The sequence below is a fragment of the Lepidochelys kempii genome, chromosome 2 (assembly GCF_965140265.1).
Source record: "Lepidochelys kempii isolate rLepKem1 chromosome 2, rLepKem1.hap2, whole genome shotgun sequence".
Taxonomy (NCBI): Eukaryota; Metazoa; Chordata; order Testudines; family Cheloniidae; genus Lepidochelys; species Lepidochelys kempii.
The window spans coordinates 192665213-192679797 of NC_133257.1; the positions used below are offsets into that span (position 1 = coordinate 192665213).

General features: G+C 46.6%; 1 protein-coding gene across 1 annotated transcript in view; it reads right to left on the minus strand.

The window, feature by feature from the left end:
- Positions 1 to 14585, minus strand: part of SH3BP5 (SH3 domain binding protein 5) — a 66242-nt gene that overhangs the window by 18737 nt on the left and 32920 nt on the right. The window contains exon 4 of the mRNA XM_073333291.1: positions 6151 to 6315. Coding sequence (XP_073189392.1) covers positions 6151 to 6315 — 165 coding nt within the window. The remainder of the gene's footprint in view (positions 1 to 6150; positions 6316 to 14585) is intronic.

Below are 14585 nucleotides of genomic sequence, written 5' to 3' on the forward strand. Positions count from 1 at the left end.
AGGCCTCTTCAAAATACAAAAGCCTTTTGTGAGGTGAGCAGATAGACTAAATTATGAACAACCAAAATGGTGAAACCTGTCTTACTGGAGACCTTTTTTTTTTTAAACACTTTGTAAAAGAGGCCAATTGTGAGAGCGGTTGTTTATTTAATCCTTTAATATTATTTATTTAATATTATAATTTCGGATATCAAAAAAACCCAACCTTCCTTACTTCCCTAATTCCCACATTGCACAACTAAATAAACAAAGACAATGTGCCAGACTGACAGCCCGGAAAACGTAAGTCCTCTCTCTCCCCCCAAAAAACAGGTACAGGACCGTGGCTCCGAAATCTTCCCCCCATAGCCCAGCTAAGGAACAACTCTACGAGCAATAGGATAGCTAAATCCGTGACATCTCCAGAACAGCCAACTAACATTCGCTTAGGCATTTGATGTAGAAATGAGACAGCCAACTCTTTTCACATCGACCACTAACCAGCCTGCAACCCAGTTATTTAAGAGTCTATTACCAGTCTCCCCACACCTCCACCTCTATGCCCAGGCATTAAGAATGCTGCTCGAGAGGGTTCACATAGGGCATGGTTAAGAATGCTGGTCAGATGAGAGCTTTCTGGAGGTGATCACAGCCTCTCATTATTGTGTTATAGCCTCTCTTTTGGTCTTTTATGAAAGAATTTGATGCTATTAAAAGTTAAAAACGTATTCATAGAGCAGCTTGGCACAAAAAGATCAGCTTTATATTGGCTAGCCCACCTGCTTGTTCCTTGGTGAGGTCTAGACTATCCCATTAATGTAGTTAGTTACTAGATCATCAACAATGTCAGGTAGAATTCATCACAGCATGGACAGCAACCAGTAAGCTGCTAGATAAAAGACAAAATCCAAGACCATCAGCCAGGTATTCTATCGAAGGGGACATAATATAAAATATATGTTCTTGGAGAGCAGGTTTGTACGAATTGCTTTGTTTTCTCCCAAGTAATCAGGACAAGCCTAAGTGAAGAATGTACCCTCATCAGAACCTCAAGAGAGAAACAAATGATGCAGTCAAAAGAGAAAAAGCAGGGAACTCCAATGAATCTGTAATTTCTATGACAACTCTTGGTGTCCATAGTCAGGTGCCACGTTTATTCTCTTTCTTCAAAAGCAATCAGTGAGTGTATTGGTTGGAGGGAAATGTTAGAAACAAGGTGGTAAGAGAGGCAATGCAAGATGACTAAAACATTTTTTCTGAATGCCCCATATATTTCTGAGCAACTGAAGGGTGAGATGAAAAGGAATTAGGGGATAAACCAAAGCCATGTTGCATGTCATTTGTTTTTTGAAAGATAAATTGCATACATGAAGGAAATGTGTGTAGGACATTCCTTTTTAATGCAACTAATCTCAGACTCCAGATATCACCCTTACGCATATATATTTGTGCATCACACTGATCTTCTGCCAAAGCATTAATGCCATTATTCCCCCTTAATCCCTCTAAAACCATTTATCTTTCAGCCCCTATGGAAGCCTCTTTGTACACACCTGTGTGTCTAAAACTGGAAAATAGTGAAGTTGGTTTCTTAAGCTCTGCTATAGAAGGAGACAAACTCACACCCGTCCTCTTCCCAGGAACCTCCCTAAACAGAGGCCAAAACATTGGGTCTACCTCATTAACTGAGAATAGCTACGTCACCATTAAGATGAAGCACATTTCAGCACTTTTCAGAGGAAAGAGTGTCATTATCCCCATTTTACAGGTGGGGAAATGGAGGCACGGAGAGATTAAATGACTCACCCAAAGTCACACAGCAGATTGGGGCCAGGAATGGGACCCTAAATTTGACTCCCTGCTTCCTAGTCACTTGATCATGCTGCATACGAGTGTCCCGGACACCATATGTGTATGTTTGATGGAGTTCTAAAGCATGAAGGTATAGGGGATTATACAGACAAAGTGAGGCAGCCTCTATTTAAATTCAATGGAATTTAGGTGCCTAATTCCTTTAGGCACCTATGAAAATAGGAGTCAAAGTTCAAGGCACAGCCCTCTTCAGCCCTCCCTGTAGCTGTTCATACCAGTCCTAGTTGCTCCCCTGAATAAAAATACCTGCCATATTTTATTCTTCCATCCCTTTAGGATAGGCAATATCGTTTCAGTGGTCCTCCAGGTTTTATTAGTTTAATTTTCTATATTGTTGGTTCTAAAGGTCTTGTGTATACCCTGTTATAGACTGACCTATTAAAAATATGGACATTAGCAGCTTTTCAATCCCTGAACAAATCGGGGGCAGTCACAACTGCCCAGACCCATCACCATTTCTTCCCAGAGAGAATCTGCAAATTACAAGCCCAGTTTGATATTCTGAAGCCTCAGACTCTGTCCACACCCATCAACCCAAAAGCAGCTGGGGTAATCTTGCAGCATTTCCACAGCATCTGTGTATAACAGAGCCACTTATCCTACACCAGTTCTTTCATCTATCTGTTTGCTTCATAATCTTTGCTTCTATCGCCCTTCAGTTACCTAGTTATTTTTGGGCTCAGTTTTGTACCACGTCAGACAAATTTTAGCCAGTCCAAAAATACCTCCCCTCCCTGTATATGAAGAAAGAGTATGACCTGCATTGTGCAGGCGGTCAGACTAGATGATCATAATGGTCCCTTCTGACCTTAATATCTATGAGTCCTTACTTTACCCTTGCCAGGCGATTTCAAACAAACGAGTTTGTAGCCCTCTTTGACATTTATAGATAGGTGCTATTCTGCATGTGATCCGTTGCTGCGCCAATAACTGTGGAAGTCTACTTTGTATCCCACATTTGTCATTTACTAACAAAGAGTGCGCAGTGCAATTGAAGTGCTGTAATTTTCCATCAGAGGAGTTCTGCATATGAAGCAGCCATCACAGGTGAACTAGTTCATTTGAAGCCTATTTTTGTTGTTGGCTTCCTACTCCAACCCCAGATTCATAAACTTTGTAGTTTGTTCCCCCTCTCCCCAGCCACAAAAATTCATACGTTCCCAAACTCCTCATGGCATCACCTAGCTGGGTCTGGTACCAGGGAAGAAGGAGGAATCATCCCACATCCAAATGACAGTGACCATTGAGCCCAATGATCGAAGTAGCCCTCCATGCCTCTTATGTGTACAAGCCCTTACATGACCCTGTGCAGAGATGCATTGGAAGACCTCCTGTAGGGCTCTGTGACATGTAGGGGGTGCCCACCTCAGCACACACCATTCAAATCCTGCCTTCCCCTTGCACAGTAGAACCAGTTCCACTGCTGAAGGGGAGACTCCCTGCAGCACTAGCCCCTAAACACAAACTAACTGATATGGTTTGAAGAGCCATGAAACACCCTATAAAAAAATCAGTGGAAGTCATGTGACTAAAATCCTATTGCAGAAGCAGTTGCAATTCTGGTGTCAACATGATGCAGACTACGAGTGGAAATAGTAAGGTGTATATTCCATGAATCAGCATTGATTACACCACCACTTCTAAGATACTGATATTTAGTTTCTTTTAGAAACTATTAGAGAATGAACTTTACCCAGACTGTTCGGTCAACAGCCAGAAGGGATGAGTAAGATGGGATTCTTTCCAATGAGAAAGTTCTCCATTAATGTATATGTTCCTATAGGATGTTTTGTCACTAGATGTTTTAACATCACAGCCAACACACTAGGGTCTATTTCCTATTCTACTCTAGTCATTGGAGAGGTTTCATTATAAGTAAGTCATCCTGACAGGTCCAGATATCATGCAAAAAGTCATGCAATGAGGCATTACGACAGAATGGCATTGCTCCCAAGATTGTTTTACTGAAGAATGCTGGGCTCAGCTACAGAACAGCCACCATCTCACGCACTAAGTCTCTGGGCTTCCATTGCTCAATTTTATTTTCATCCCTAGATTCTCTCTGAGGCAGCATTAAGGGTTTAGAGAAAATTTTTCATAGAGATTTAGGAGAGAGATTTCAAAAAGATTCTCAATGTAAATAATGGTGCGTCTTCCCCCACCCGGCCCACAACAACCCTAAGCATCCTTTCTAATTTAGTATTAGTCATCATCTCTCTAGACTTTGTCAGCATTAACTGAAGGTCCTTCTCTGGAAAACAAAACATGCATCACTCTCCCTCACGGAGCTTCTAAACAAAAATGCTCATGTCCCATCTCTTTTTGGAGCTTTCCCTTCGCATTCTTTTGACGAACAAGACACACTTCTCCCCCATCCAGAAAGTTGTGCTTGTGGAAGGCGTCAGACTGCCCACCCTGGAGATGGAAGTTTTCTGGTTTTCCACAGCAAAGGCAGCAGCCGACTTTTCCCCGTACTGACTCACCAGAGCACCTCAACCCTGACTTAGAGTGACCCCCTGCAGAGCTAAGACAGTAGTTCAGTCTGAATATTCATTCATTGCTTGGTATTCCACAGGGAAACAACCAGCAAGGGTGCCCATTGTAGCACTCTCTGTCTGGGAGGTAAGCTGCACAGCTCACACTAGTAACTGGTCACTACCAAGCTTAACTGGACTTTAAGTGGCAGATTAGCAGTGAAATGTTGTATAGCAAACCTGCAGAGTTTTCATCCTCATAATTCAAGGAAGAAAAATGTTAGTGTGTTAGTAGACTTTTCTCACTTCAAATAAGGGCTACAGCTGATCGCTTTGGGTAATCACAATGAAGGGGTGGAGCTAGTCTCGTCATGCAATTTTGAAGTATAGAAACCTTAAACACACGACAGTGGTGACAACGACATCAGCCGTGTTCAGTTTTCATATACTAGGTTTCCCATTTCACACAGCACACCTGCTGCCCTTTTGGTACCATGCACCATCTGGCAGCGCTGTTGTATACAATTTATACATGAAGACTATGTTGTCTTATAATCAAATACAGTTTCCACAAAGGGATTAGGATTTCAGCACTAAGATAATGTTACACTATTGCTTCAGCCAGCTTGGAATAGTGGGTTAAGTTTTCCTGGAACATCTGGAGAGGCTTGGAAAGAGAGGTTTTAAGTTTGGTTTGGTTCTTCTATGTTCTTTAACAAAAAAAAAAAAAAAGGCCAAAGCCATTTTTGCATTGTTTTAGGAAAGAAAGTGGGAAGAAACCATAAAAAAAGTTAGTAAGAATTTCTCTAACACAAGTGTTTAATGTTACTGCCACCACCTAGCTTTTATGCAACAGTTGCCGTCTCTAGATTTCAAAGCACTTTACAAAGGAGGTCAGTGTCATGATCCCTATTTTACAGATGGAGGAAGCAGAGGCCTGGAGAAGTGAATTGACATGGCCAGGTCACTCAGCTGGCCAGCAGCAGAGCCAGGGAGAGAACTCAGGTCTATTGAATGGAATCCAGGACCCTACTCCCACATGCAGGCTTTTGATGTCTCAGTGCAGTTCTACCCTGCACCCTTTACATTTGGGGGGCTCACGGCACTTAAAACAGCAGCCTTGGTCCTCAAAATACTAGTCTTATTTTATTCTCCATTTCCCCATGGATGCCTCAGTGGAAGGGGCCTTCCGCGGGCACTGACTCTCCTGCTGTCTCTGCAGCCCAGTCAGTTGGCATGGGCCAGCCTTGGGTCTTTATTTGCAGTGCAGACATACCTTAAGAGGCCTCTGGATCTTGAGACCTGCTGGAGTTGCTTCTTCCCCCCCTTCCTTTGCAGAGGCTCCCCATTCTGGTTCCCTCCCACTCAAATTCACCTGCATGTCTGACTCAGCATTCGCATTCCTATTCCTCTTCCTCACCATACAATCGGGTAAGGGAGCGGCTGGCCCAGGGGCTCACATACCATAGTGACAGGCATGGTAAAAAGAATAACCTATGCAGACTCCACTGTGTTCATCCTCTCCATGCACTCCAATCACGGTGGAGCAGCTCTTAGCTTATCCAAAGTGGCTCCCCTTAACCCTTCCCGGAAATGGACAATCTGCCTTCTTCACCGTCTCACAGGAAGCCCTGTCCTATTTCATCTTTAATAGTGCCCCAAGTACCTGATTCACAATCTATTTCTATTCATTTGCCTGTGGAATTACCGCCCTTCTGCATCATCCCTCACGCAAAGCAAAAAGAATTTAGGCCTTGTGGCATGCAACAAAGCTAACTCAAACTGAGCAAGAGACTTGAAGCAAGCAGCTCCTTATTGATCTCACCCTTTGGGTGGCATGATTGAGCATCTCTTGCCAGGCAGAGTCAAACTGACGCTTGTCATCCTCCAGCAGCCTCTGTTCAGCGAGTGAAATGGTCTCCTTGGCAGCACGCAGCACCTCAGTAGCTCTCTGGAAATCCTGGGTCGCTTTCTGAGCTTCCAGTTGTGCCTAGAAAACAGACACTGCAATTAGGCATCAACGAACTCTTAAGTGTGACAGTACTTAAAAATAGCTAAGACCAGGATTTTAAGGACAAAAACACTCCGGGGTTTTGATTTCCCACCCTTTTGTTTGGCAGCACATACATATTTCCTTGCCTGGGTCACTGCTAGTTCATATCACACATGTCCTCTGTAAAGCATTACCATGCTGTTCACATCCAATAAATCCAAAATGCAGGAGATCAGAGTTCTGCATAATAAGCATCTGGATGACAGATGGAGAAATACTGTGTGAAACAGCTTTAATCCATCAGGAAGAAACAGGAGGCAGCAAGACAAAAACTCCTAATATCTCTGCTCTCCATAGCCAACTTGGTGTTGCATTTCACAAGAATGCAATGGGGAACAACATTTTGTGAGTGCAGAATCTAAGTCAATACCAATTTTTTAGTCACTGCAGTATTTACCAAGCAGAAGAGCATTTCGGAGCGGTTACGTTATTACACAGCACGATGCACAGATTTCCAGGGAAGAGAGCTGTAACCCAGTTCTACATATTCTCTTCTACTCTGTTCTGACAGGGGTAGAGAAGGCACTGCAGGTCCCAGGTCTGACGCATAGGGGAGAGGGAAGAATGGAGGTAGCCAAACAGTTGTTAAGTGCAGTACTTTATACTGTGTAGACCAATGTTCAGTGGATATGCTGATTTGGTTCAGTCTCCAGTCCTGGGTCAGTCGTTCAAACCTAGGGATCCTCTTATCAACAGCTGTGTTTGAAGTAGTAGTATTTAAAAGTCTGGATGAGAGCTATGAAATAACTGGTTTTATAATGACCTAAATTCTAGCTCCATGAGCAAGTATCCTACCAAGATATTAAGTTATAATACTTCCAACCAATGAAAATACAAGTTAATACAATAAATCTGTCCTGTGATACCTTTATCTGACTTTTGAGGGTTGGACATTTACTTAGAAATTTCAAAAAGCTGCTGGTTTTACAAATTAATCTTTTTAAAAGAACGGGGCTCAAGTGACCATATTGTATTCCCAGTCAAAATTGTCTTTAGACTGGGGAGTGTTCAAATCCAGGTTCTCAGTGTTGAACCATCTGGTTTTCATGGCTGAAACACACTACACATCAGTCTTCCAAAAACCCGCAGCCAATGTGGTATCAGCAACCATTTGCCCGTGCGGCTGGACCAGGAAGAAAAATTGGGTGGCACAGCAACCAATATAAATACAGCCACGATCGCTGCATATTCCTATGACCTGCAGTTACCAGACAACAGGGATTATAAAGCCTAATGTTCATCAGCCTGTACTATTATATTTTGGCACCAATGACTTGTGTTAAATGTTTGTTGAAGAGAGATGGTTGGTTTTAAGAAGATAAATTATAGGAAACAATCGTTTTAAAAAACCTAGTTTCAAGTAACTGGAAATTTCCATATTTTTAAAATGAATACTCCTCATTTTTTTATGGTTATCCCTGAATCAACTCAGCTATCTGGGTTTTTTTGATCTTTAGGTTGTTTTTAAGATTAGAGGTGTTTGTCAGAAGCTCATAATTGAAGTGTTAGGACTACTTTCAATATCATACCACTTACCTATGAACATCCATTTAGTATACCACATTAGAAGCCCTTTTTAGGGTGTGAGTTTTGTTGTTTAACTGAAGGTCAAAGCCTTTTATATTCTAAATTTGTTTTGTTTTTTAAATGAAAAAAGGGTTTCCAGCTCTTCTGCCTGGGAAGAAAACCTTTCAATTATAAGCAACTGCATTAGATTCCTTTAGCATACAGCACTGGGGAAGATGAAATTTTCAGTTACACTTCAATAGTTTTTAAATCAAATTAACCAATCTACTGAATGTCAGCTTTGACCAGTGTGACAGGGTTGGGCTAGATGGCTATAGGAGAGTAACAGAAGGCAGATATATTAGCCCCAGGCTAAGTAGGTCCCTTTTCCCTGGGTAAGGTAACAGGGAAGGTTTTGGTTTTTTTTTTTGAAACAGAAAAGAATTTTATTGTGTTACACTTGCAAAGAATTACCAAAGAAAACAAAACAAACTATGCAACAAAACAACGCAAACAGAAGATATAACACAGCAGCTTTCAGGAGGGAGAAGTATTTAGGCTAGCCTGGGCCCAGAGCAGGGGGACTTCCTCGACACTCATGGTCTTCCACCCTCCTGAGTTACCTGGTGGCCTAGAGCGAGGGGGCTTCCTCGACACTCGTGGTCTTCCACCCCCTCAAGTTACCTAGTGCCACGCCCAATGTCACCGATTATCCCTCTCCTGAGAATGCCCGGCAAGATGGGCACGGCTGCGGGGTAGGCGGTTTGGGGGTGAGGGGGTAGACACCCACGTATTATAGGACCCCTCCTAGATGACAGTAATGATGGTATCCACAGCGGCAAAGGCTGGGGCTGGCGTCTCTCGCTCTTCCCCTCAATCAAAGGGTCAGACAGAGGGAACCGGACGGGGTCACCGAGCAGAGAACCCCGGACAGCGCCCACCGCTCCTTGAAGGCGTCAAGGGAGTCGGTGGATGCCACCCAGAGGAACTCCGCCCGGATACGCGAATGTACTGAGGATCGGAAAAAGGCCCTACAATCGCCGGACGCTTCATGGGCCAACCTCCCCTCTCTGGTTTTATAGATGGCTGTTTTAGCCAAGGCTAGGAGGAGGTTAACCAGGAGATCTCGCGATTTTGTGGAGCCACAGATGGGGAGTGTATAGATAAAAAGGTGAGGGGAGAAATGAAGCCAAAAGCACAATAGAATATTTGTGAGGAGCCGGAAAAGGGGCTGCAATCTGGCACAGTCTAGATATACGTGCGCCAGGGTTTGCCTCACATTACAAAAAGGGCAAGTATCCAGGATGGGGGTAAACCGTGTCAGAAACACGCCTGTGCTCACAGCTCCGTGAAGGAGCCGCCAACTGATGTCCCCGATGGGCCTCGGGACCAAGGTGGAATATAGGCTGGCCCATCGAGGTTGCTCACCCTCCAAAGGTGGCAGGAGGTCCCGCCACTTTGTATCAGAGCGGGACACCAGGGTGTGGGCGTGAAAGGTGTGAAGCGTGAGTGTGTATAAATATTTCCGTGGTGCGATTTGAAAACTGACCGGCTGTAGTTCATGCAGCCGGCTTGCAGTGAAAGGGTGAGGGGTTTGTTGGGATCGGCAGGGTAGGGGCCCAATGGAAAGGACCGGCGGGCCTGGGGTGGAGGATGGGCGGGGTGCGCCCTCGCGCAAGGCTTGGTTGACATACGCCCGAGCAGCAGGGGTCAAGGCGGCCTCACCTCCTGAAGTACACGCCAGGGGGTACGAGGGCTGGAGAGCCCCATGCGCCGAGCGAGCGTCAGGGGATCCAGCCAGTCTCTCCGGTCGTAGTGCAGGAGGTGTCCGACCCTCGAGACTTCCGCGAGGACCAACTTCTGGCGCACCGAGCGAGATTCCGCCACCTGCACACGGAGTTGGGGATTGAGTAGCAGGGGCTCCGTGAGGAGATCTGCTCCCACGGTGGCCGCCACGGACCTGGTCGTTAGAAACAGTTTCCAGGTCCGGAGGAGATCCTGGTAGAAGACCGGCAGCCCGGAGAGGTCTCGCGGAAAACCTCTCGGACAAAGACAAAAGAGCTGCCGGTCGTATCGGAGCCCTTGGAAGCGGCGCAGGAAGGCGTGCGCCAATATGCTCCACGTCGAACTACCTGTACTATAAAGGAGCCTCTGCAGGGCCTGGAGGCGGAAAACGCGGACCTGAGTGTACAGACACTTCAGGCCCTGCCCTCCTTCCTTCAGGGGTAAGTGAAGAACTCCAACAGGGGCCCAGTGCATTCCTGACCAAAAGAACTCTAGAATCAATCTCTGGAGGTGGGTCAGGAAACCCGGGGCTGGGGCCAGGGTGTTGAGCCAGTACCAGAGCGTGGACAGGACTAGTTGGTTAAGCACCAGTGCTCTCCATCGGAGGGAGAGACATCGGAGTAGCCTCGTCCATTTCCGAATCCGCTCTATCACCCCGCCCTCTAAATTTTGCCAGTTCTCCGGTGGGGAAGGATGCGTGGCGGAAAGGTAAACGCCGAGATAGAGCAGTGGACCCGCACTCCACCGGATGGTCTGAAGTGCGGGTGGGAGGGAGCTCACCTGCCGCCAGTCACCCACCGCCAAGCCAGAGCTCTTGACCCAGTTGACTCGGGCGGAGGAGGCTGCCGAATAGATGGCTTGGCATGCCTCCACTCGCGCCAAGTCGCCCGGGTCCTGGACCACGAGGAGTACGTCATCGGCGTACGCCGACAGGACCAGCCGCAGCTCCGGCTCCCGCAGCACCAACCCGGTCATCCTCCTGCGGAGGAGACAGAGGAAAGGCTTGATCGCCAGAGCATACAACTGGCCCGAGAGGGGGCACCCTTGCCGCACTCCTCGCCCGAAGCTGACCGGTTCAGTCAGGGTCCAGTTGAGCCTAACCAAACACTCCGCGGAGGCATACAACACCCGGAGAAAACTCACAAACTGAGGTCCGAATCCAAACGCCTGCAGAGTGCTCAGGAGGTACCCATGGTCTACTCTATCGAACGCCTTTTCCTGATCAAGAATCAGGAGGGCGAACGACAGACCATCTCTATGCCCGACTTCCAAAAGGTCTCGGACTAGAAATAGGTTGTCAAAAATGCTGCGACCCGGGACAGCATAGGTCTGGTCTGGGTGGATCACGTCCGCCATCACGGACCCTAGCCGCAGCGAGATTGCTTTTGCTACGATTTTGTAATCCGTGCTAAGGAGTGAGACGGGACGCCAGTTTCGTAAATCGCGGAGGTCCCCCTTCTTCGGCAACCAGGTGAGCACCGCTCGCCTGCACGACAGAGGGAGGACCCCGCTCTGCAAGGACTCAGCCCAGACAGTGACTAGGTCTGGGCCGAGGATGTCCCAGAACGCACGGTAAAACTCCACGGTCAGCCCGTCCATGCCCGGAGATTTATTGGTGGGCATGCGACGGAGGGCTTCCGACAACTCGGCCAGGGTGAGAGGCAGCTCTAGCCGGTCTCAGTCGCCCACGCTGACTGTGGGGAGTTCCTCCCAGAGCACCCTGCAAGCGCCAGGATCGGTCGGATCCGAGGAGAAAAGGCTTGTGTAGAAGTCACGGGCCCTCCCACACATCTGCTCCTGGGAGCAAGAGGCGCTAGGAGCTGAGAGTGAGAACGCAGACTGTTGGAGGACTGAGGAGTACAAGCATTATCGGACACCAGGAGGAAGGTCCTATGGTGAGAATAAAGAAGGTGTTGGGAGGAGGCCATGGGGAAGTAGCCCAGGGAGTTGTTGCTGTCGCACAGCTGTTCCAGGAGGCACTCCAGACAGCTGCAGTCCACAGGGCCCTGGGCTGGAACCCGGAGTAGAGGGCGGGCCCGGGTTCCCCCCAAATCCTCCCAACTCCCGGTCAGACACAGGAGGAGTCGACCTGGACTGTGGGTTCAGAAAAACGGCCAAGCTGAGGGCTGCCGTGAAGCTCCAAGGTGAACAAATCCGCCAATAAGCGCAAGACCCACCAAGGTAGAGCAGGAACTTTGTCACACCAGATACGACAGAACACCCTAAAAACCACGAGTTTACATTTTCACAGACCTGAGGAAGAGCTCTGTGTAAGCTCAAAAGCTTGCTCTCTCACCAACAGAAGTTGGTCCAATAAAATATATTACCTCACTCACCGTGTCAGGGCTGTCCTCAGCTATTCTGGGGCCCTACGCAGCCCCCCCAAGGGGGGGTGCCCAGGCCTCTTTTGGCGGGGGGCTGGCTTGAGAGGCAGGGGGGAACTGGTGGTGCAGCTGGGGCCGGGTCGCTACACTTCCCACCGCCGGTGAGTGCAGGCCCAGCCCTGCTGCAGTCCTCAGGGGAGCGGGGGCGGGGCAGGGGCTGGAGCAGCACACAACTGCGCAGGGCACCAGGAAATGTGGTGCCCCAAATTTCCTGGTGCCCTACGCAGCTGCATACTTTGCGTATGGGTAGGGACGGCCCTGCACCTTGTCTCTCTAACATTTGGAAAGGGGTTTGGACCTGAAACAGTGCAAAGGATTCTGGAATATACGGTCACGTGGGGGGGAAATAGATGGTTTTGGTGTTGCAGGCGGAAAAAGGTGGTCACTTGGGAAAAGGCTGCTAATCTCTGCTTTAGAATATGAAATAAGCAGAACAGCAATCTTTTGAAAGAGCTGTTTGCAGCTTGTTCTCAGCACCAGATGTATCAGACTTCACGCTTGTTTGTTTTTGTAGTTACAGAAACAAGGCCTCCCAAGGGGAAAAAAGTATCACCTAACTTAAACAAGAGTTTCAAAAGGCAAAAACCACATTCAGTTCCCCTCAAAAGCTTCTGAAATGCTAGCAAGCTCTTTCGACTTCTTCCCTGTTCTATCACACTTCAGAAATGTGTTTTACCGCACACTGATCGTGGATAAATATATTCATGCTGGAGCTTCTCTATTAGCCTAGAAAAATCAGAAGCCATAACAGTAAGGATCTGTTTTTACCCTCACCACTACCAGCCCTGAGTATACTTGGCACACTGCTATGCACAGAGATCTATCCAACCAACCCCCTTGCTGCTTTCAGCCAGCTTACAACCTACGGTCCTTTAACAGGTCTTCTTAGCTGCCAGAGCCCTAAAACATTAGAGAGCATTTAATTTCTGGTAAAACTGCACATCATGAACACATTGTGCTTTGTACCAAGATTAGTGGATAAGCGATGTTTTTGCCAGCCCAGTGCCAGTTCACTGTTAAGGCAGTCTGACAGGCAGGCTCGCGACAGCTAAAAAACTCCAGCTGCTCACTCCAAGTGAATAAATGCATTTTATAAATCCTAAACCCCTGTGGGAATGTAATATTTTAAATTAAGCAACTAGCTCTCTGCCTTTGCCTTTGGTATCTAGTGGATATAGAAAAATCTTCAGATGATCTTTAAACAAGGTTTGGTCTGAGCCTTTGATAAAACACATTAGAGGAGCATAAATCTCAGTCCCAAAAATATCCTCTGTGGCTTACTGGGAAGTCATAACTACTTGTTCTTCCAATAAGTTTGGTCTGTCCTGGTAAAGAGGTCACTGCAACTGAAGGTCAGAAGTTCTCCATAAAGAGTTGGCTGACAGCCGACCCTGGGTGCTGGGAAAAAAGGTTTTCACTTTCAAGAAGGCCATGTGCGAGATAAAGGGCTCTAAGAATTTCACCTGGCTAATCCAATAAAGTAATGTTATGGAATAAGCTTTCTGAAGCCCAGAATCAAGGGTTTTAGCTGCACAATTCTCCCACTGACTTTAAAAGAAGTTGAGCTCCTAAAGCCCTGTGCAACACATTTAACGTTTAATGGTCCTGCAATCATTCATACCTCCTTTCATTATATGTTTAAAATAAAATTGGCTCAGCACTGAGAAAATGCTCTATCTGTGGAGATCTCCATTCATCACAGGTGCATTTTAGGGCCGATGAAATCATCTAGTCCTTTCCCAAGCAAAAGGACAGGTTGCTCTATCTATTTCTTTCAGTACGAAATACAATTCTCTCTTGAAGCCATCTAGCTTTTATGCCTCACAGCTTCGCCTGGAAGCCACTGCCAAACCGCAATGGAGAATTTTCTTCACTCTATCACCATACCTTGAATGTTCAAGATGGAGGTCGAGGTCATTATTCGTAGTCTTGTCCTTTTGTGTATGTTAGTAAATTCTTCCCCCAATACCATCCCACCTTTTTTTTTTTTTTAACACTTCTCCTCCTGTATTAAAGGTCTGTGTGTTGTGCCCTCCCCCTTTGCCAATTCTCTTCCAAATTAAAGGCATCTCCAAAATGTTTATACTGGAGGATGCAGTTATTGGACCATGTTCATCCCACTTGCTAAGTGGCTTCTCTACCACTGGAGCCAAATGCCCCATTAGTGTCACAAAAGGCAGCTGATCTAATTCATACAATGATGCTGATACGGCATCAACTCCTATCAACACAAAAAACAGAGATTAAGAATATTAAAACAAAGCCAGCATATTCATTCTTCCTTCTTTCCTTTCATACACACCTTTTTTTTTTTTTTTGGTCTACCAAGTTACACAAGCAGGCGAACCAATTCGTTTATACAAAGCCATAATGCAGCCCAGCTTCAGCATTCCTTCAAGGTTAACTGACAACTAAGGATACATTGCGACAGCTATGATCTCCAACTATATGTGGGTAATAGCAGAACTCAAGAGTTGCCAAGAACAGGCACAGAAAGGGCTGCGAGTGGGATAAATCTGCTTGTATCGCAAC